Below are 23,012 nucleotides of genomic sequence, written 5' to 3' on the forward strand. Positions count from 1 at the left end.
GCAAATTTTAAACAGATAGCCTGGTCGTCACCAGGTGTTAGGTTCTGGTCTACTCATCTTTTAAAGTTAGGTTGGGTTTGTAGACTACACTTACCCACCGTGGGGTACATTTGCTCTATTGCCATAGGTGATGGTGCTATGGCTGCGCACTGCACTATCCGTCTGGCCCCGTTTTAAAAAAAATCTCTTCCAGCTTATTTATCTTAGCTTTTAACTCTTGAATTTGTTTTGTTTGAGTATCTTTCTTTTATTTGTATCAGGCGAGTATTATTACATAGGCTAGTTCTGTTTTTATTTTTATTCTGACTATCGCACCATTTCCTCTGTTAGGTGAGTCTTTTTTATTCTATTAAGAAATCCAAGTTAATAATGTCCAGTATAAAACAGCTGTCAATGGAAAGGGTTAACACCTTTACAGGTTTGTAAGAAAGCCTGATGTCATTACGTGACTTCACGTAATCATCCGAAAAATTCTTTTTTTTTTAAGTCTTTGTGCCTTCAAAACTTGCTTAGAAATTAGGAATCTGTTAAAATAGCAGAAATCATTAGTAAAGCCATCATAATAAAAGTCTTCTCATCAGGGAAGACGGCATTTTAGAGTAAACTCCAATGTTTTCTTAACTTCTAATTGCCAAAGATTTTTTTTTGATTGATTTAAAACGAGACCACACATTTTTAATAGCTATTTTGTTTACTGAAATCCAATTTTCACACACGCTGTGTACATTCTAACATTTCGTTTTATTTTACGGTCCTGTTCACTGGGCAAATCTTGTGTTTTATTTCTCTCTCGGCACAAAATCTAAACATCTGTGCCAGTTCCATTTTCTATAAGAATTTTAAAATTCAGTAAGATTCTCTAATTCCCACTTTTTTTTTCTGTGGTGAGTTCGCATAGCTTAGATCTTTTCTCCTTGTTATCTTCAAACCCCTCCTGCTTGTTTAGACTGTTCGGGACTTTTCTTGATAAACAACGTCCATTTTGGAAATCTTTTCAAACTGCAGTGAAACTTTCTCATAATTTAAAATCATTATCAATGTAGAGTGTCTTTTACCTCTTCCAATTTTTTTTTTCCAATTAAACCAATATCTTTTTCACAGCCGGTATCAACTAGTATTTAGTAAGTTATGTCTTTTTCCATCACAAACACATTTTTTTCAGCACTTATTTAGTACGTTACATCTTTTTTCAAACCTTTTAGTTTTATCCACCTCAGTATTTTGCTGTGCCTTCTCTTAATATCTCAAAATCCCAATTCAAATTTTGTAATTTCAATCTTTATTTAAAACTTTTTTTTTGAGCTAGAAGCTTTTTTTAAAAGGCATTCTTTATCTCATTCCTAGACTAAATTTATGTCTTTCAACCCAATGTAATCAATCGTTGCATGTATCCTTTCGACAAGTAAGTGAGTGTGTCAAATAAATTCTTTTTTTTTCAACCACCGGGACCATGTATTTTTTATCTTTTACTCAACAAACCTATCCTTTGTGCATTTCCTAGCTCCGTAACTTATCATCCGAATAAATCCACACCTGCGTTCCTAACTTAAAATGTCTTAAAACTTCCCACATACAGGACAACACTACAAAGGGTTGAAAAAACTTTCACTCTGTTTGGAGAAGTGGGTGGAGCTAAAATAAACAAACAGCTGCTCCACTCTTCCAAACAGACTTTTAAAACATGAAAACATAAAAATTCGTTCCGCAGTCAAAAAATCACACAACTACTCTCATTCAAAAACAGACATTCACAAAAATCTCTCTTCATTCAACAAAGCTTATTAATTAATTTTTTTTCTTTGGCCAGCTCTATTTTTGGATCCATGATTGCCCATTCCCGCATCGCCCCGCGGTAAAGAAATATTTTATCCTTACACAATTCCTTTTATCCTTACACAATTCCTCGCGTCGCCCGCGATTTAGTTCTACACAATTCCTCGCGTCGCCCCGCGATTTAGTTTTACACAATTTCCCTTTTCTTCCGCGTCGCCCTGCGGTTTTCCTATTCGCGTCGCCGCGCGATAGTCTATTTCCCTATCCCTCTGCGTCACCCCGCGGTTTTCCTATTCGCGTCGCCACGCGATTTGCGTTGCCGCACGATATTTAAGTCCAATCAGCGCCTAGACGGACTAAGTGATATACAAAGTCGACGTCGTACCTGACTTGGACACTTATTTCCAAAGTTAAAAGGTATTCGCCAGATTGACCTGGATCTCGTTCAGACGCTACCTGAGAACCAGCGAGTGGCAAAACTTTCTTCAGACTTTTGGGACTGGAGCAAACCGAAGTGGTATTTAAAAAGTACTCACTCCAGTGGCCACTTTCCTCCTGTCTCGTCCGAGGCTTGTTCGGCTCTTAATTCGCAAGCTTTCGGCAGCCGTCCGTTGAGATCCCACTTCTGACAGCAAATGATAATACGGATTCTTTTTCCCTCAATCTGTTTCAGCGAATACACTGACACACGAACACCTTGCTGCCTTTTCTGTAAAAGACCTTTATTGAAGATTCTCCGGCCGGGACTTGTCAAGACAAAGGAACACTCTCAATCAGAGCCTGTTTACCTTCCTCTTGGACAAGCCCCTTTTCAGCGCGACACAACAACAGTCATACATTTTCAAAACAGAACACATTTGATTAGCACTTGGTCTATCCAATCCCTTTCTGCCTCCCCCCCACCCCCCCGAGTACGTCCAATGGCAGGCAAGAAAGTCTCCCAATTAGAGCTGGTGTCAGGGTCAGGTTAGTTATAGCTTCGCTACACTGTCTTCCCTTATCAGTAAAGAACCCAATTAGTTTCCCTTCCTCCTTATCAGTAAAAGCTATTACTTTTCCCTTCCTATCTAGGATTGCTTTTTTTCTTTGTGCCGCTTTGCATCTTTCTCATGACCCGTGTTTAACCTCAACCTCAACTCTTGGTAACCCCTTTTTTTCTGTCGATTCTGCAGTTGTCTGCATCTTGACATTTCTTTAGCTATTTTCCCATGATTCCCTATCTCCATCCTTTTGCCACATTCTCTATCCATCTACACACATTCTCACCTTCAGTTCCTCCTTCTCACTAGACCCTCGGTCCCCTAGTACATCCAGAAGGTTATTTATGTCTTCCTTTGTGAAAACAGAACCGAAGTACTTGTTCAATTTGTCTGCCATTTCTTTGCTCCCCATTATAAATTCACCCGAATCCAACTGCAAGGGACCTACATTTGTCTTCACTAATCTTTTTCTCTTCACATATCTATAGAAGCTTTTGCAGTCAGTTTTTACGTTTCTGCCAAGCTTCCTCTCGTACTCTATTTTCCCCCTCTTAAATAAACCCTTTGTCCTCCTCTACTGAATTCTAAATTTCTCCCAGTCCTCAGGTTTGCTGCTTTTTCTGGCGAATTTGTATGCCTCTTCCTTGGATTTAACACTATCCTTAATTTCCCTTGTTAGCCACGGTTGAGCCACCTTCCCCGTTTTATTTTTACTCCATACAGGGATGTACAATTGTTGAAGTTCATCCATATGATCGTTAAGGTTTGCCATTGCCTATCCACCGTCAACCCTTTAAATATCATTTGCCAGTCTAATCTAGCCAATTCGCGCCTCATACCGTCAAAGTTACCTTTCCTTAAGTTCAGGACCCTAGTTTCTGAATTAACTTTGTCATTCTCCATCTTAATAAAGAATTCTACCATATTATGGTCACTCTTCCCCAAAAGGCCTCACACAACAAGATTACTAATTAGTCCCTTCTCATTACACATCAAACAGTCAAGGATGGCCAGCTCTCTGGTTGGTTCCGCGTCATATTGGTCTAGAAAACCATCCCTAATACACTCCAAGAAATCCTCCTCCACCACATTGCTACCAGTTCGGTTAGCCCAATCAATATGTAGATTAAAGTCGCCCATGATTACTGCTGTACCTTTATTGCACACATCCCTTATTTCTTGTTTGATGCTGTCCCCAACCTCACTACTACTATTCGGTGGCCTGTACACAACTCCCACTAGCGTTTTCTTCCCTTCAGTATTCCGTAGCTCCACCCATACCGATTCCACATCATCCAAGCTAATGTCCTTACTTACAATTGCATTAATTTCCTCTTTAATCAGCAATGCCACCCCACCTCCTTTTCCTTTCTGTCCATCCTTCCCAAATGCTGAATACCCTTGGATGTTGAGTTCCCAGCCTTGGTCACCCTGGAGCCATGTTTCCATGATGGCAATCACATCGTATCTGTTAACTGTTATCTGCGCAGTTAATTCGTCCACCTTATTCCGAATACTCATCGCATTGAGGCATAGAGCCTTCAGGCTTGTCTTTTTAACACACTTTGACACATTAGAATTTTGCTGTAAAGTGGCCCTTTTTGTTTTTTGCCTTCGGTTTCACTGCCCTCCACTTTTACTATTCTCCTTTCTGTCTTTTGCTTCTGTCTCCATTTTATTTCCCTCTGTCTCCCTGCATAGGTTCCCATCCCCCTGCCATATTAGTTTAAATCCTCCCAAACAGCACTAGCAAACACTCCCCCGAGGACATTGGTTCCGGTTCTGCCCAGGTGCAGACCGTCCGGTTTGTACTGGTCCCACCTCCCCCAGAACCGGTTCCAATGTCCCAGGAATTTGAATCCCTCCCTTCTGCACCACTGCTCAAGCCACGTATTCATCTGAGCTGTCCTGTGATTCCTACTCTGACTAGCACGTGGCACTGGTAGCAATCCTGAGATTACTACTTTTGAGGTCCTACTTTTTAATTTAACTCCGAGCTCCCTAAATTCGTCTCGTAGGACCTCATCCTGTTTTTTACCTATATCGTTGGTACCCATCTGTACCACAACAACTGGCTGTTCACCCTCCCTTTTTAGAATGTCCTGCACCCGCTCCGAGACATCCTTGACCCTTGCACCAGGGAGGCAACATACCATCCTGGAGTCTCGGTTGCGGCCGCAGAAACGTCCATCTATTCCCCTTACAATTGAATCCCCTATCACTATCGCTCTCCCACTCTTTTTCCTGCCCTCCTGTGCAGCAGAGCCACCCACGGTGCCATGGACTTGGCTGCTGCTGCTCTCCCCTGATGAGTCATCCCCCTCAACAGTACCCAAAGCAGTGTATCTGTTTTGCAGGTGGATGACCGCAGGGGACCCCTGCACTACCTTCCTTGCACTGCTCTTCCTGTTGGTTTTCCATTCCTTATCTGGCTGTGTACCCTTTTCCTTTGTTAAGACCAACTCGCTAAACGTGCTATTCATGTCATTCTCAGCATCGTGGATGCTCCAGAGTGAATCCACCTGCAGCTCCAGTGCTGCAATGAGGTCCGTCAGGAGCTGGAGGCGGATACACTTCCCGCGCACGTAGTCGTCAGGGACACCGGAAGCGTCCCTGACTTCCCACATAGTACAGGAGGAGCATAACATGTGTCCGAGCTCTCCTACCATGACTTAACCCTTAGATAAACTTAAATTGGCAACAACAATGCTAAAGATTACTTACTGATAAAGAAAGAAAAAGAAAAACTACTCACCAATCACCAGCCAATCACTTACCACCTTGGCTGTGTCATCACCTTTCGATTTCTTTCTACTTTTTTGCCTCCCTGCTGCAGCTGCACAAGCTGGGCCTTTGTAGGCCACTGCCGCACTGACCCCGGAACTCCCGCCTCTCCTCGACTCTCCGACGCTGCTCGACTCTGGGCCTTTTGTAGGCCGCTGCCACTCCGACCCCGGAATTCCCGCCTCTCCTCCACTCTCCGATGCCTCACCGACTCTGGGCCTTTGTAGGCCGCTGCTGCTCCGACCCCGGAACTCCCGCCTCTCCTCCACTCTCCGACGCTGCTCGACTCTGAGCCTTTTGTAGGCCGCTGCCGCTCCGACCCCGGAACTCCCGCCTTTCCTCGACTCTCCGATGCCTCACCGACTCTGAGCCTTTGTAGGCCGCTGCCGCTCCGACCCCGGAACTCCCGCCTCTCCTCTACTCTCCGATGCCTCATCGACTCAGGGCCTTTTGTAGGCCGCTGCCGCTCCGACCCCGGAACTCCCGCCTTTCCTCGACTCTCCGACGCCTCATCGACTCTGGGCCTTTTGTAGGCCGCTGCCGCTCCGACCCCGGAACTCCCGCCTTTCCTCGACTCTCCGACGCCTCATCGACTCTGGCCGTTTTGTAGGCCGCTGCCGCTCCGACCCCGGAACTCCCGCCTTTCCTCGACTCTCCGACGCCTCATCGACTCCGGGCGTTTTGTAGGCCGCTGCCGCTCCGACCCCGGAACTCCCGCCTTTCCTCGACTCTCCTACACCTCATCGACTCTGGGCCTTTTGTAGGCCGCTGCCGCTCCGATCCCGGAACTCCCGCCTCTCCTCACACCCAGACCACAGAATGTGACGGAGCTGCGTTCGTTCCTGGGACTCCTCAACTATTTCGGTAACTTTCTATCCGGGTTGAGCACGTTGTTAGAGCCTTTGCACATGTTGCTACGTAAGGGTGATGACTGGGTTTGGGGCAAATCTCAAGACACAGCCTTTGAGAAGGCCAGGAACCTGCTATATTCAAATAAATTACCTGTACACTATGACCCATGTAAACGTTTAGTGCTAGCTTGTGACGCCTCATCGTATGGGGTCAGCTGTGTGTTACAGCAAGCCAATGTATCAGGCAACCTCCAACCGATTGCATACAGGTCTAGAGGTCTGTCTAATGCTGAGAGAGCCTATAGTATGGTCGAGAAAGAGGCATTAGCATGTGTATATGGGGTTACGAAAATGCACCAATACCTATTTGGACTCTGGTTTGAGCTTGAAACTGACCACAAGCCGCTCATTTCGCTGTTTTCAGAGAGCAAAGGTATAAATGCTGTTATGTCTTGAATAAAGAGTCAGACTAGATACTGCGAGCTCAAAGTAAGGTGTGACCATAGTCCTTTATTACAGATCTCAGAGTGCCTCTCCAACTTGTGAGGCCTCCTTATATACAGGTGCTCCCAAGGGATTGTGGGATCCCTTGGGACTCCAGGGGATAAGCCCTCTGGTGGTTAGACATAGCATTTACAGGTTTACATACATAACAACACTCCCCCCCACCCCCGCCCCCCCCCTCTCAAAGTCAATAGTGTAACTACTTACAAGGTGAGTCGATCTGGGGCCTTCCTTTCCCTGGTTGATAGTCTCCGTGCAAATGCTCGTTTTGGTGAGTTGTTTGTTGGGCACTTGCTGGGCTGCTGGGGGTGGTGAGTCCTGCTGGGCTGCTGCGGGTGATGGGTTCTGCTTCGTTGTCAACCGCTGAGTCGGTTGCCACTTGTGTGTGTGTGTTCGAGGGTTGAAAAAGGTGGAGTCTATTGTAGGCTGTTCTGGATAGTCCGTAAATCTGAGTTTGGTTGAGTCCAAGTGTTTCCTGCAGGTGAGTCCATTTGAGAGTTTGGCCACAAACACCCTACATCCCTCTTTGGCCAGAACAGTGCCAGGAAGCCACTTGGGACCTTATCCATAGTTCAACACAAATACAGGATCATTTATCTCAATTTCGCTTGATACATTTGCGCGATCCTGATATGTATTCTGTTGAAGCCGCCTGCTCTCTACCTGTTCGTATAGATCAGGGTGGTCGAACGAGAGCCTTGTCTTAAGTGCTCTTTTCATGAGCAGTTCAGTGGGAGGGACCCCAGTGAGCGACTGGGGTCTTGTGCGGTAACTCGGGTTAAGCGAGTCTACAGTGAGCCTTCAGTTACCCTTTTCAAGCTCTGCTTGATTGTTTGAATTGCTCGTTCTGCCTGACCATTGGACACTGGTTTAAACGGGGCAGATGTGACATGTTTGATCCCATTGAGGGTCATGAACTCTTTGAACTTGGTACTTGTAAAGCACGGACCATTGTCACTTACAAGGACATCAGACAGGCCGTGCATGGCAAACATGGCCCATAGGCTTTCAATGGTGGCAGCGGACGTGCTTGCCGACATTATCACACATTCAATCCATTTGGAGTATGCATCTACAATCACTTAGAACATTTTTCCTAAGAATGGGCCTGCATAGTTGACATGGACCCTGGACCACGGTTTGGAGGGCCAGGACCATAAACTTAGTGGCGCCTCCCTGGGTGCATTGCTTAACTGTGAACATGTATTACATTTATGCACGCAGGACTCTAAGTCTGCATCGATACCGGGCCACCACGCGTGGGATCTGGCTATCACTTTCATCATTACGATGCCTGGGTGGGTGCTGTAGAGATCGCTAATGAAAGTGTCCCTGCCCTTTTTTGTCACCACTACCTGATTACCCCATAGGAGGCAATCAGCCTGCATTGACATTTCATTTTGCGCCGCTGGTACGGCTTTATTTCTTCCAGCATCTCTAACGGGACACGAGACCAACTCCCGTGGAGCACACAGTTTTTTACTAAGGACAGTAAGGGGTCCTGGCTCATCCAGGTTCTAATCTGTCGGGCGGTAACAGGTGATTGCTCACTCTCAAATGCTTCCATTACCGTGACTAAACCTGTGGGCTGTGCCATCTCCACCCCTGTAGTGGGCAATGGCAGCCTACTGAGAGCATCGGCAGTTTTCTGTGCCTGGCCTGTGGCGGATGGCGTAGTTGTATGCAGACAACGTGAGCGCCCATCTCTGGATGCGGGCCGATGCATTCGTATTTATCCCCTTGATTTCAGAAAAGAGGGATATAAGTGGCTTATGGTCGGTTTCCAATTCAAATTTGAGCCCAAACGGATATTGATGCATTTTCTTTATCCCATAAACATACGCAACGCTTCCTTTTCGATCATACTGTAGGCCCTCTCGGCCTTAGACAGACTTCTGGATGCATAAGCAATCGGTTGCAATTTCCCAAACTCATTAGCTTGTTGCAATACACACCCGACCCCATACGACGACGCATCACATGCGAGTACCAAATGCTTATATGGATCATACAACACAAGTAATTTGTTTGAACATAACAGCTTCCGAGCTTTCTCAAAGTCATTTTCTTGGCTTTTACCCCATAACCATTCATCACCCTTACGCAGTAATGAGTGCAGGGGTTCTAACAATGTGCTAAGACCCGGTAAGTAGTTACCAAAATAGTTCAGGAGTCCTAGAAACGACTGCAGCTCCGTCACGTTCTGTGGTCTTGGTGCATCTTTGAATCGGTGGGCCTGATGCCGTCCACCGCGATTCTTCTCTCCAGGAACTCCACTTCAGGCACCAGGAAAACGCACTTCAAGCATTTTAGCCTGAGCCCCACACGATTAAGCCGACTAAGAATCTCCTCCAGGTTTTGCAGGTACTCGGCGGTGTCCGGACTTGTAACCAAGATGTCGTCCTGGAAGACCACGGTGCGCGGGAGCGACTTCAGCAAACTTTCCATGTTCCTCTGAAATATCGCCGCGGTCGATCGAATCCCAAACGGGCATCTGCATAAGAACATAAGAACATAAGAATTAGGAACAGGAGTAGGCCATCTAGCCCCTTGAGCCTGCTCCGCCATTCAACAAGATCATGGCTGATCTGGCCGTGGACTCAGCTCCATTTACCCGCCTGCTCCCCGTAACCCTTAATTCCGTTATTGGTTAAAAATCTATCTATCTGTGACTTGAATACATTCAATGAGCTAGCCTCAACTGCTTCCTTGGGCAGAGAATTCCACAGATTCACAACCCTCTGGGAGAAGAAATTCCTTCTCAACTCGGTTTTAAATTGGCTCCCCCGTATTTTGAGGCTGTGCCCCCTAGTTCTAGTCTCCCCGACCAGTGGAAACAACCTCTCTGCCTCTATCTTGTCTATCCCTTTCATTATTTTAAATGTTTCTATAAGATCACCCTTCATCCTTCTGAACTCCAATAAGTAAAGACCCAGTCTACTCAATCTATCATCATAAGGTAACCCCCTCATCTCCGGAATCAGCCGAGTGAATCGTCTCTGTACCCCCTCCAAAGCTAGTATATCCTTCCTTAAGTAAGGTGACCAAAACTGCACGCAGTACTCCAGGTGCGGCCTCACCAATACCTTATACAGTTGCAGCAGGACCTCCCTGCTTTTGTACTCCATCCCTCTCGCAATGAAGGCCAACGTTCCATTCGCCTTCCTGATTACCTGCTGCACCTGCAAACTAACTTTTTGGGATTCATGCACAAGGACCCCCAGGTCCCTCTGCACCGCAGCATGTTGTAATTTCTCCCCATTCAAATAATATTCCCTTTGACTGTTTTTTTTCCCAAGGTGGCTGACCTCACACTTTCCGACATTGTATTCCATCTGCCAAACCTTAGCCCATTTGCTTAACCTATCTAAATCTCTTTGCAGCCTCTCTGTGACCTCTACACACTAATCTTTGTGTCATCTGCAAATTTTGATACATTACACTCTGTCCCCTCTTCCAGGTCATCTATGTATATTGTAAACAGTTGTGGTCCCAGCACCGATCCCTGTGGCACACCACTAACCACCGATTTCCAACCCGAAAAGAACCCATTTATCCCGACTCTCTGCTTTCTGTTAGCCAGCCAATTCTCTATCCATGCTAATATATTTCCTCTGACTCCGCATACCTTTATCTTCTGCAGTAATCTTTTGTGTGGCACCTTATCGAATGCCTTTTGGAAATCTAAATACACCACATCCATCGGCACACCTCTATCCATGGTCGTTATATCCTCAAAGAATTCTAGTAAATTAGTTAAACATGATTTCCCCTTCATGAATCCATGCTGCGTCTGCTTGATTGCACTATTCCTATCTAGATGTCCCGCTATTTCTTCCTTAATGATAGCTTCAAGCATTTTCCCCACTACAGATGTTAAACTAACCGGCCTATAGTTACCTGCCTTTTGTCTGCCCCCTTTTTTAAACAGAGGCGTTACATTAGCTGCTTTCCAATCCGCTGGTACCTCCCCAGAGTCCAGAGAATTTGGGTAGATTATAACGAATGCATTTGCTATAACTTCCGCCATCTCTTTTAATACCCTGGGATGCACTTCATCAGGACCAGGGGACTTGTCTACCTTGAGTCCCATTAGCCTGTCCAGCACTACCCGCCTAGTGATAGTGATTGTCTCAAGGTCCTCCCTTCCCACATTCCTGTGAGCAGCAATTTTTGGCATGGTTTTTGTGTCTTCCACTGTGAAGACCAAAGCAAAATAATTGTTTAAGGTCTCAGCCATTTCCACATTTCCCATTATTAAATCCCCCTTCTCATCTTCTAAGGGACTAACATTTACTTTAGTCACTCTTTTCCGTTTTATATATCTGTAAAAGCTTTTACTTTCTGTTTTTATGTTTTGCGCAAGTTTACCTTCGTAATCTATCTTTCCTTTCTTTATTGCTTTCTTAGTCATTCTTTGCTGTTGTTTAAAATTTTCCCAATCTTCTAGTTTCCCACTAACCTTGGCCACCTTATACGCATTGGTTTTTAATTTGATACTCTCCTTTATTTCCTTGGTTATCCACGGCTGGTTATCCCTTCTTTTACCACCCTTCTTTTTCACTGGAATATATTTTTGTTGAGCACTATGAAAGAGCTCTTTAAAAGTCCTCCACTATTCCTCAATTGTGCCACCGTTTAGTCTGTGTTTCCAGTCTACTTTAGCCAACTCTGCCTTCATCCCACTGTAGTCCCCTTTGTTTAAGCATAGCACGCTCGTTTGAGACACTACTTCCTCACCCTCAATCTGTATTACAAATTCAACCATACTGTGATCACTCATTCCAAGAGGATCTTTTACTAAGAGATCGTTTATTATTCCTGTCTCATTATATAGGACCAGATCTAAGATAGCTTGCTCCCTTGTAGGTTCTGTAACATACTGTTCTAAGAAACAATCCCGTATGCATTCTATGAATTCCTCCTCAAGGCTACCCCGTGCGATTTGATTTGACCAATCGATATGTAGGTTTAAATCCCCCATGATTACTGCCATTCCTTTTTCACATGCCTCCATTATTCCCTTGATTATTGCCCGCCCCACCGTGAAGTTATTATTTGGGGGCCTATAAACTACGCCCACCAGTGACTTTTTCCCCGTACTATCTCTAATCTCCACCCACAATGATTCAACATTTTGTTCATTAGAGCCAATATTGTCTCTCACAACTGCCCTGATATCATCCTTTATAAACAGAGCTACCCCACCTCCTTTCCCTTCTTGTCTATCTTTCCGAATTGTCTGATACCCCTGTATGTTTAATTCCCAGTTTTGGCCACCCTGCAACCAAGTTTCTGTCATGGCCACCAAATCATACCCATTTGTAATGATTTGTGCCGTCAACTCATTTACTTTATTTCGAATGCTGCGTGCGTTTAGGTAGAGTGTTTTAATACTAGTTTTTAAACCATGATTTTTAGTTTTGACCCCTCCTGCAGCCCCTTTATATTCAGTGGCCCTTTTTGTTTTTTGCCTTGGGTTTCTCTGCCCTCCACTTTTACTCATCTCCTTTCTGTCTTTTGCTTTTGTCTCCTTTTTGTTTCCCTCTGTCTCCCTGCATTGGTTCCCATCCCCCTGCCATATTAGTTTAACTCCTTCCCAACAGCACTAGCAAACACATTGGTTCCAGTCCTGCCCAGGTGCAGACCGTCCGGTTTGTACTGGTCCCACCTCCCCCAGAACCGATTCCAATGCTCCAGGAATTTGAATCCCTCCCTGCTGCACCACTGCTCAAGCCACGTATTCATCTGAGCTATCCTGCGATTCCTATTCTGTTGTAAATGAAGAGACCTTTGTGCTTGTTGATGCAGGTGAGGCCATTCGATGACTCCTCCAGCTCCTGCGTCATATAGGCCGAGGTCAAGTCCAGCTTCGTGAACGTTTTCCCTCTCACCAGCGTCGCAAATAAGTCATCTGCCTTCGGTAGCGGGTATTGTTCCTGCAGTGAGAAACGATTGATAGTTACTTTGTAATCACCACAGATTCTGATGGTGCCATCTCCCTTAAGGACTAGAACAATCGGTCTGGCCCACTTATTGAATTCGATCGGCGAAATGATGCCCTCTCGTTGCAGCCTGTCCAGCTCGATCTCCACCCTCTCTCTCATCATGTAAGGTACCGCTCTCGCCTTGTGATGGATGGGTCGCGCCCCCGGAATCAAATGGATCTGCACTTTTGCTCCTTGGAACTTCCCGATGCCTGGTTCGAACAGTGAGGGGAACTTGTTTAGGACCTGGGCACATGAGGTGCCGTCGACGGACGAAAGCGCTCGGATGTCGTCCCAATTCCAGCTTATCTTTCCTAGCCAGCTCCTGCCGAACAGCGTGGGGCCATCGCCTGGTACCACCCAGAGTGGTAACTCGTGCACCGCTCCATCGTCGGAGACCTTCACGGTAGCACTGCCGATTATGGGAATTAGTTCCTTTGTGTACGTTCTCAGTTTAGTATGAATGGGAGTCAGGACTGGCCTTGAGACCTTGCTGCACCACAATTTATCGAAAATCGTTTTGCTCATTATGGACTGGCTTGTGCCCGTGTCCAGCTCCATGGACACCGGGAATCCATTTAATTCAACCTTCAGCTTTATCGGGGGACACTTTGAAGTAAATGTGTGCACCCCATATACCTCTGCCTCCTCAGTCTGAGGCTCTGTGCTCGCTGATTTACATTAGCCCCCGGTTAAGCAACGCCTCGATCCACTGTGGATCTGTTCTCTTCTGCAAAATGGTGGTTTGCAGGATTCGCAGCATTTGCAGCTTGCCTGCACATATATTGGAGGTGTCCCATTGTTCCACAGCCCTTGCAAATATATCCTTTGAAGTGGCATGAATTGAAACGATGATCACCCCCGCAGCGCCAACAAGATGTTAATGGCCTTGTATTCACCACCCTTGATGGTGGACTCTGAGTCATCTGCGGACGTGCAGCTGCAGGCGTGTAAGTTTCGATTCAAAAACAATGTTACTTTGTTCACAGTGCTTGCAGCAGCACTCGTGTGCTGAGAAATGTGTTTGGTATTGTCACTGGTGGCGATAAACGCCTGGGCTATCGCTATGACTTTACTCAGGGTTGGGGTCTCTACAGCCAAAAGTTTTGTGAAGTATTACTTCATGGCCAATGCCAAGTACAAAGTAGTCCCTGAGCATGTGCTCCAAGTGTCCTTCAAATTCGCAAGGCGCCTTAGCTCGCGACGTAGCTCGCCACTTCCTGGCCTTCAGACCTCTTGTACGTGTGGAACCGATACCTCGCCATCAGAACGCTTTCCTTCGGGTTTAGATGCTCTCGGACCAGTGTGCACAACTCATTATACGACTTGTCTGTGGGTTTGGCTGGAGCGAGCAGATTTTTCATGAGGCCATACGTTGGTGCCCCGCAATCGGTGAGGAGAATCGCCCTTCATTTGACAGCATACCCTTCTCTTTTCAGCTCATTGGCCACAAAGTATTGGTCAAGTCGCTCCACGAAGTTTTCCCAATCATCTCCCTCAGAGAATTTCTCCAGGATGCCCACAGTTCTCTGCATTGTTGCATTGGGGTTCGTCATCTGTATCTCGTCGCCAGTTGTGATGTCTTGAATAAAGAGTCAGATTAGATACTGCAAGCTCAAAGTAAGGTGTGACCGTAGTCCTTTATTACAGATCTCAGAGTGCCTCTCCAGCCTGTGAGGCCTCCTTATATACAGGTGCTCCCAAGCGATTGTGGAATCTCTTGGGACTCCAGGGGATAAGCCCTCTGGTGGTTAGACATGGTATTTACAGGTTTACATACATAACAAATACCAATGCTTCGTCCCACATCCAAAGATGGGCACTAACATTATCTGCTTATGACTATGTTATCTGCCACAGACCAGGCACTGAAAACTGTGCCGATGCTCTCAGCCAGCTACCATTACCCACCACTGGGATTGAAATGACACAGCCACAGACTTGCTACTGGTCATGGATGCTTTTGAGAGCGAGGGGTCACCCGTCACAGCTCGCCAGATCAGGACCTGGACCAGCCAGGACCCTGTGCTATCATTAGTAAAGAGTTGCATCCTAAATGGGAACTGGTCGGCCGTTCCCAGTGAAATGCAAGATGAAATTAAGCCGTTTCACTGACGCAAAGATGAAATGTCCATCCAGTCGGATTGTCTCTTATGGGGTAATCACGTGGTTTTGCCAAAAAAAGGCAGGGGAACGTTTATACGCGACCTACACAGTACCCACCCAGGCATTGTCATGATGAAGGCAATTGCCAGGTCGCATGTTTGGTGGCCCGGCATTGACTCGGACTTGGAGTCATGCGTGCATCAGTGCAACTCTTTCTCGCAACTGAACAATGCACCAAGGAAGGCTCCACTGAGTCTGTGGTCGTGGCCCTCCAAACCGTGGTCCAGGATCCACGTAGATTTTGCCGGCCCCTTTCTAGGAAAGATGTTTTTAGTAGTTGTGGACACTTACTCCAAATGGATTGAATGCGTGATCATGTCATCCAGCACGTCCACAGCCACCATTGACCGGACCATGTTCACCACTAATGGCTTGCCTGACGTCCTTGTCAGCGACAATGGACCGTGTTTAACCAGCTCGGAATTCAACTAATTTATGACCCACAATGGCATCAAGCATGTCAGGTCTGCTTCGTTTAAGCCCACGTCTAATGGTCAAGCAGAGCGGGCAGTCCAAACAATCAAGCAGAGCATGAAACACGTGACGGCTCCCTGCAGACCCGCTTGTCTCGCATTCTGCTCAGTTACCCGACGCGACCCACTGGCTCGAACCCCCGGCAGAATTGTTAATGAAGAGAGCCCTCAAAACTAGGCTCTCCCTAGTTCACCCGGATCTTAATGATCACGTGGAAACCCGGCGACACCGGCAGAACGTGTACCACGATCGCGCAGCTGTTTCATGTGACATTGATGTTAACAACCCTGTGTTTGTCCTGAATTACGGTCATGGTCCCAAGTGGGTTGCTGGCACTGTTTTGGCCAAGGAAGGGGATAGGGTGTTTATAATCAAACTGTTAAATGGCCAAACATGCAGAAAGCATTTAGATCAGACCAAATTGTGATTTACTGACAACCAGGAACGGCTTGAAGAGGACATCACCATCGACGATCCACCAAAACACACCCAACCAGCAATCAACCTCGCTGTCAATCACGAGGATGAACCCACCGTTCCTGACAGTCCGGTCAGACCAGCCGCGGTGCAGTGCAATGGTGCGGCCAACTCACACACACCAGGGTTTAAACTTAGATGATTAACCAGGGAGCGAAGGGCTCCGGATCGCCTCAACTTGTAAACAACTTGTACCGAGGACTTTGGGGGGGAGTGATGTTACATATGTAACTATGTAATACTTGCCACCAGAGGGTGCAACTGTTGGAGACCTAATGGTCATCTGCACACACGTGCAGGGCCAGTATAAAAGGTTGGCTGCCATGTTGTTTAGGCACTCTGGAGTTATAATAAAGAAGACTAAGGTCACACTAAGTTTAGCTCACAGTACTCAGCCTCGTGGAGTTCTTCTATACACAACAGTTATGTTGATTGAGAGATAAATATTGGCCAGGACATGGGGAATAACTCCCCTGCTCTAATTCAAAATAGTGCCATGGGGTCTTTTACATCCACCTGAAAGAGCAGACAGGGCCTCAATTTAACATTTCATCTGAAAGATGTCACCTCCGACAGTGCAGTACTGCACCAGAATGTTAGCCTGGATTTATGTGCTCAAGTTCCTGGAGTGGGACTTGAACCCACAACCTTCTGACCCAGAATTGAGGGTGCTACCCACTGAGCCCCGGCCAACACAGTTCAAAACTGTATTTAATTGAAGTAAGAAAAGAAACATAACAAATGTTTTAATTCTCCCCATGTCTTCTTCTCGATACCCAATAGCCAAGAGAAAATGGTCAGAATTGCGCAGAAGAAACACACTGCGTTTAGAATTCAACAAGAAGGTTCAATCCACTAGTTTTAAGTGTAACCACTGATGGATTCAGTTCTATAAGAAACAGAGACTTGTATTTATTTAGCGCTTTTCACGACCTCAGGACATACCATGGCACTTACAGCCAATGAAGTACCTGTACTTTTGAATTGTTGTAAAGTGGGAAATGCGGCAACCAATTTGTGCACAGCAAGCTCCCACAAACAGCAATGAAATAAATGACCAGATCATCTGTTTTTTAGCTGTCGGTTGAGAGATAAATATTGGCCAGGACATCAGGAGAACTCCCCTGCTTTTCTTTGAAATGGTGCCGCGGAATCTTTTACATCCACATGAGACGGAGCCTTGGTTTAACGTCTCATCCAAAAGACGGCACCTCCGACATTGCAGCGCTCCCTCAGCACTGCACTGGGAGTGTTAGCCTAGATTTTTGTGCTCAAGTCCCTGGAGTGGGGCTCGAACCCACAACCTTTTGGCTCAGAGGCGAGAGTGCCACCCACTGTAGCACAGAGAGTGTTCAATTGATACACTTTTCAATTCCTGTCAAAAGAATTGTTAACGGAAATGAAATACAAAGCTAAATGTAGTAGTCATGTAGCATGACCTTTACTATACTTTCAGTGGTCTACAGCTCCTTCGGTATTTGTGTAACTATGCAAAGAGTATTGACTGTAGCATGCATTTGGTTATGACAATCTTTATACATGGCTCCCAAAATAGAACAACAACAACTTGTATTTATATAGCACCTTTAACGTAGTGAAATGTCCCAAGGCTTTTCACAGGAGTATTTTGAGATTTTAAAAAATTGACACCGAGCCACATAAGTAGAAATTAGCGCAGGTGACCAAACGCTTGGTCAAAGAGGTAGGTTTTAAGGTGCGTCTTGAAGGATGAAAGGGAGGTAGAGAGGTGGAGAGGTTTAGGGAGGGAGTTCCAGAGCTTGGGGCCGAGACAACAAAAGGCACGGCCATCAATGGTTGAGTGATTATAATCAGGGATGCTCAAGAGGGCAGAATTAGAGGAGCACAGACATCTCAGGTGGTTGTGGGGCTGGAGGAAATTACAGAGAAAGGGAGGGATGAGCCCTGGAGGGATTTGAAAACAAGAATGAGAATTTTGAAATCGAGGCGTTGCTTAACCGGGGGCTAATGTAAATCAGCGAGCACAGAGGGTGATGGGCGAGCGGGACTTGGAGCGAAGTAAAAGTCATCAGAAATGTGATGGTTTTGCCAAGCATTTAACTATTACAAAGGGAAAGTGAGATATGGTGTGGCACATGAATTCTGCACTTGGCTGTTGTAGGATGACTTAATGGCCAACTACCACAATTTTGCTTTAAAAAATCTGGGGAGGCAGTGAAAATGTTATGTTTCTGAGCAGATCTGATGGATGGCCAGTCACTCACCCTACTAATGTGTTCTGCTGTGTGTCTGTTGCAGTTACTACATTGATAATCAAATGGCGAAAGTGGCTGACTTTATGAAAACTCGTCTCCTGGACACACTCTCAGATCAAATTGCCAAAGTACACCGGGTGAGTGTCCTCATTTCTGCTGGTTAACTTAGACATGGAGTAGAACATCAGAACAATGAATCCGGGTGACATAAGAAACATAACATAAGAAATAGGAGTAGGAGTCAGCCATTCGGCCCCTCGAGCCTGCTCCGCCATTCAATAAGATCATGGCTGATCTTCGAGATCAACTCCACTTTCCTGCACTGTCCCCATATCCCTTGATTCACTTAATATCCAAAAATCCATCAATCTCGGTGTTGAATATTCTCAACGACTGAGCCTCCACAGCCCTCTGGGGTAGAGAATTCCAAAGATTCACAACCCTCTGAGTGAAGAAATGTCTCCTCATCTCAGTCCTAAATGGCCAACCTCCTATTCTGAGACTGTGACCCCTGTTCTAGAATCCCAAGTCGGGGGAAACATCCTCCTTGTATCTACTCTGTCAAGCCCAGTAAGAATTTTGTATGAGATTATCGCTCATTCTTCTAAACTCGAGGGGATATAGGCCTAGTCTACTCAATCTCTCTCGTAGGACAATCCCCCCGTCCCAAGAATCAGTCTGGTGAACCTTCCTCTATGGCATTGCAGCCTCCTGAGCTGAAGATGTGTGTGGGGCCAAGGCCGAGGCCCCATGAATTTATGACACTGATTGTCAGGACTCCACATCCAAGCCATGTTGCAGATTCTTGCCCAGACTTAATACAACCAGGAGAGTTAGAAAAGTGTTGTGTCATTTATATTTTTCTACCAGTCAAAAGTTCTTCAATCAAATTAAATTTGCTGTAATAAAAATAGAAAATGCTGGAAATCTCAGCAGGGCGAGCAGTATTGGTGGAGAGAGAAATAGAGTTAACCTTTCGGGTCTGTGACCCTTCATCAGAACTGGAAAAGTTCGAGATGTAACTGATTCTTAAGGAAGTGCAGGGGGCAGTGAAAGGGGGAGGGGGAGGAAAGAACAAAAGGGAAGTTCTGTGATAGGGTGGAAGGCAGGAGAGATTAGAGAGATAAAAGGGATGATGAGCAAAAATTGTGTTGATTTCTCCACTTTTGTTTTTACTTTTAATAATCTTGAGTTGCTGTTTGAGTCTAAGTCACACAGTCTGGTGGTGTTTATTGATGCATAATCCAAAAATTAAGAGAACACAAGAGGCCTCATGTCGTTCAGTGAGTTGATCACTGCAGCAATGTCCAATTCAATGTTCAGAGGGTGCAAGGACTTACCGGACTGCACCGTGGTGCGGAGCATGGTGGAGCCCTCAATAAAAAAGATGAATACTTGCATTTCTATAGCACCTTTTATGACCTCCGGGCATCCCAAAGCGCTTTACAGCCAATGAAGTATTTTTTAAAGTGTAGTCACTGTTGCAATTTGGGAAATGCGGCAGCAAATGTGCGCACAGCAAGCTCCCACAAACAGCAATGTGATAATGACCAGATAATCTGTTTTTGTTAGGTTGATCGAGGGATAAGTATTGGCCAAGACACCGGGGATAACTCCCCTTACTCTTCTTCGAAATAGTGCCGTGGGATCTTTTACGTCCACTTGAGAGAACAGACGGGGGCCTCGGTTTAACGTCTCATCTGAAAGATGGCACCTCTGACAGTGCAGCACTCCCTCAGCACTGCACTGGGAGTGTCAGCCTAAATTTTTGTGCTCAAATCTCTGGAGTCATAGAAACATAGAAAATGGGTGCAGGAGTAGGCCATTCGGCCCTTCGAGCCTGCACCACCATTCAGTATGATCATGGCTGATCATGCAACTTCAGTACCCCGTTCCTGCTTTCTCTCCATACCCCTTGATCTCTTTAGCCGTAAGGGCCACATCTAACTCCCTTTTGAATATATCAAACGAACTGGCCTCAACAACTTTCTGTGGTAGAGAATTCCACAGGTTCACAATTCTCTGAGTGAAGAAGTTTCTCCTCATCTGGGTCCTAAATGGCTTACCCCTTATCCTTAGACTGTGACCCCTGGTTCTGGACTTCCCCAACATCGGGAACATTCTTCCTGCATCTAACCTGTCCGATCCCATCAGAATTTTATATGTTTCAATGAGATTCCCTCTCATTCTTCTAAATTCCAGTGAATATAAGCCTAGTCGATCCAATCTTTCTTCATATGTCAGTCCTGCCATCCCGGGAATCAGTCTGGTGAACCTTCGCTGCACTCCCTCAATAGCAAGAACGTCCTTCCTCAGATTAGGAGACCAAAACTGTACACAATATTCAAAGTGTGGCCTCACCAAGACACTGCACAACTGCAGTAAGACCTCCCTGCCCCTGTACTCAAATCCACTCGCTATGAAGGCCAACATGCCATTTGCCTTCTTCACCGCCTGCTGTACCTGCATGCCAACTTTCAATGACTGATGTACCATGACACCCAAGTCTCGTTGCACCTCCCCTTTTACTAATCTGTCACCATTCAGATAATATTCTGCCTTCCTGTTTTTGCCACCAAAGTGGATAACCTCACATTTATCCACATTATACTGCATCTGCCATGCATTTGCCCACTCACCTAACCTGTCCAAGTCACCCTGAAGCCTCTTAGCATCCTCCTCACAGCTCTCGCTATGAAGGCCAACATGCCATTTGCCTTCTTCACTGCCTGCTGTCTAAAATGTGACTGTGGTGAACCATAATTGACAACTTCATCCCCTTGATACTAGTGATCAGCCTGAAGCTTTGCTCTTTTCCCTCGTGATGTCCTTACCCTTTCAGTTGTACCGCAGTCCAGTAATTCACACTTTAGCTGCAATCCCGTATTATGGCAGTGTCTTATGTAAGATGGAAAAGCGCTTGTAATAACGGAAAGGAAGGCTTCGCGAGAGCGACAGTCTCCCCCAACACCCTGTATACAGCTCTGTGCTATTCAGGGTATTCAGTGATCGGGACCCAGGGGAGACACGAGTTCGGGGCCAAGGACCAGGGGCAGCACGGGCCAGCCCACACTGCTATATGTGTGCGCACTAGGTCCGTGCAGCAGAGCTGGTCTCCAGTCGTCTTGGGTAATCCTTGCCACTGGACCAAGACCTAGCTCTGTCAAGCCCGTGTGGTGGCTGGTGTGCAACGGCCATCACACATTAAAAAAATCCACGCACAAGCATCTTCCACCCTTCAGGATGTAGTTCGGGTCCATCATTGAAACACCTATGAACTCATCCTTTTTTGGCATGGAAGCAAGTCATCCTCGTTTCGAGGGACCGCCTATGATTGATTCAGGGTAAATTATTTTGTGTATTTCGGAATCACGCTCTATAATATTATAGTGAATGGAAACAGTTCGACAGGCTGTAGTTTATCTGCTGGTGGCTACAATTGCTGAAAAATTGTCTGCATCGCCCTCTACTGGTCAGTGGGGGATGCCATTTCCTTGTAACTCAATTCATGCTGCGGTGCTCATCAGGAAGACAAGTCCCCCACTAATTCCCCCAACCTTTCCTATTGGGAAGCAGCATGCTTCAACTCCGCATTCACCCCTAATAGTAAGGTCCGTGACCGTTTAAAACCTAATAATTAATCGCATGCAGCTGCAGTTTATTTTGACATTGCTTTTTTCTTCTCTTTGCCCTGATATGTAAATATCTAAATGCAACAACAACAACTTGTATTTATATAGCGCATTTAACATGCTAAAACATCCCAAGGCGCTTCACAGGAGCGTTATCAAACAAAATTTAACGCCGAGCCACATAAGGGGATATTAAGGCAGAAGCTTGATCAAAGAGGTAGGTTTTAAGGGGCGTCCTAAAGGAGGAAAGAGGTAGAGAGGCGGAGAGGTTTAGGGAGGGAGCTCCAGAGCTTAGGGCCTCGACAGCTGAAGGCATGGCCGCCAATGGTGGAGCGATTAAAATCAGGGATGCGCAAGAGGCCAGACTAGGAGGAGCCCAGACATCTCGGGGGCTTGTGGGGCTGGAGGGGTGACGATGTCATGGAGAATTTTAAAATCGAGGCGTTGCTTAACCAGGAGCCAATGTAGGTCAGTGAGTAGAGGGATAATGGGTGAGTGGGCGTTTTGGCAGACTTACGAATGACCTTAAGTTTATGGAGAATGGAAGATGGAAGGCCAGCCAGGAGGACGTTGGGATAGTCAAGTCTAAAGATAACAAAGGCATGGATGAGGGTTTCGGCAGCAGATGAGCTGAGACAAGGGCAGAGATGGGCGATGTTACGGAGGTGGAAACAGGCGATCTTAGTTATACCGTGGATATGTGGCCGGGAGCTCATCTTGAGGTCAAATATGACACCAAGGTTACGAACAGTCTAGTTCAGCCTCAGTCAGTTACCAGGGAGAGGGATGGAGTCGGTGGCTAGGGAACGGAGTTTGTGGTGGGGATCGAAAACAATGGCTTTGGTCTTCCGAATATTTAGTTGGAAGAAATTTCTGCTCATCCAGTCCTGGTTGTTGGGACAAGCAGTCTGATAATTTGGAGATCATGGAGGGGTCGAGAGAGGTGGTGGTGAGGTAGAACTGGATGTCGTCAGCGTACATGTGAAAACTGACATTGAGTTTTCAAATGATGTCGCCGAGGGGCAGCATGTAGATGAGAAATAGGAGGGGGCCAAGGATAGATCCTTGCGGGTCACCAGAGGCAACGATGCGGGAGCGGGAAGATAAGCCATTGAAGGTGATTCTCTGGCTATGACTCGATAGATAAGAG

At 46.2% G+C, this 23,012-nt stretch overlaps 1 protein-coding gene across 1 annotated transcript in view; it reads left to right on the plus strand.

Annotated features, from left to right (window-relative positions):
* hpse2 (heparanase 2) overlaps nt 1-23,012 on the plus strand; it is a 570,820-nt gene that overhangs the window by 382,566 nt on the left and 165,242 nt on the right. The window contains exon 8 of the mRNA XM_070873950.1: nt 18,274-18,367. Within this exon, the coding sequence (XP_070730051.1) occupies nt 18,274-18,367 (94 nt within the window). The remainder of the gene's footprint in view (nt 1-18,273; nt 18,368-23,012) is intronic.

This window comes from Pristiophorus japonicus, chromosome 3, assembly GCF_044704955.1.
Source record: "Pristiophorus japonicus isolate sPriJap1 chromosome 3, sPriJap1.hap1, whole genome shotgun sequence".
Taxonomy (NCBI): domain Eukaryota; kingdom Metazoa; phylum Chordata; class Chondrichthyes; family Pristiophoridae; genus Pristiophorus; species Pristiophorus japonicus.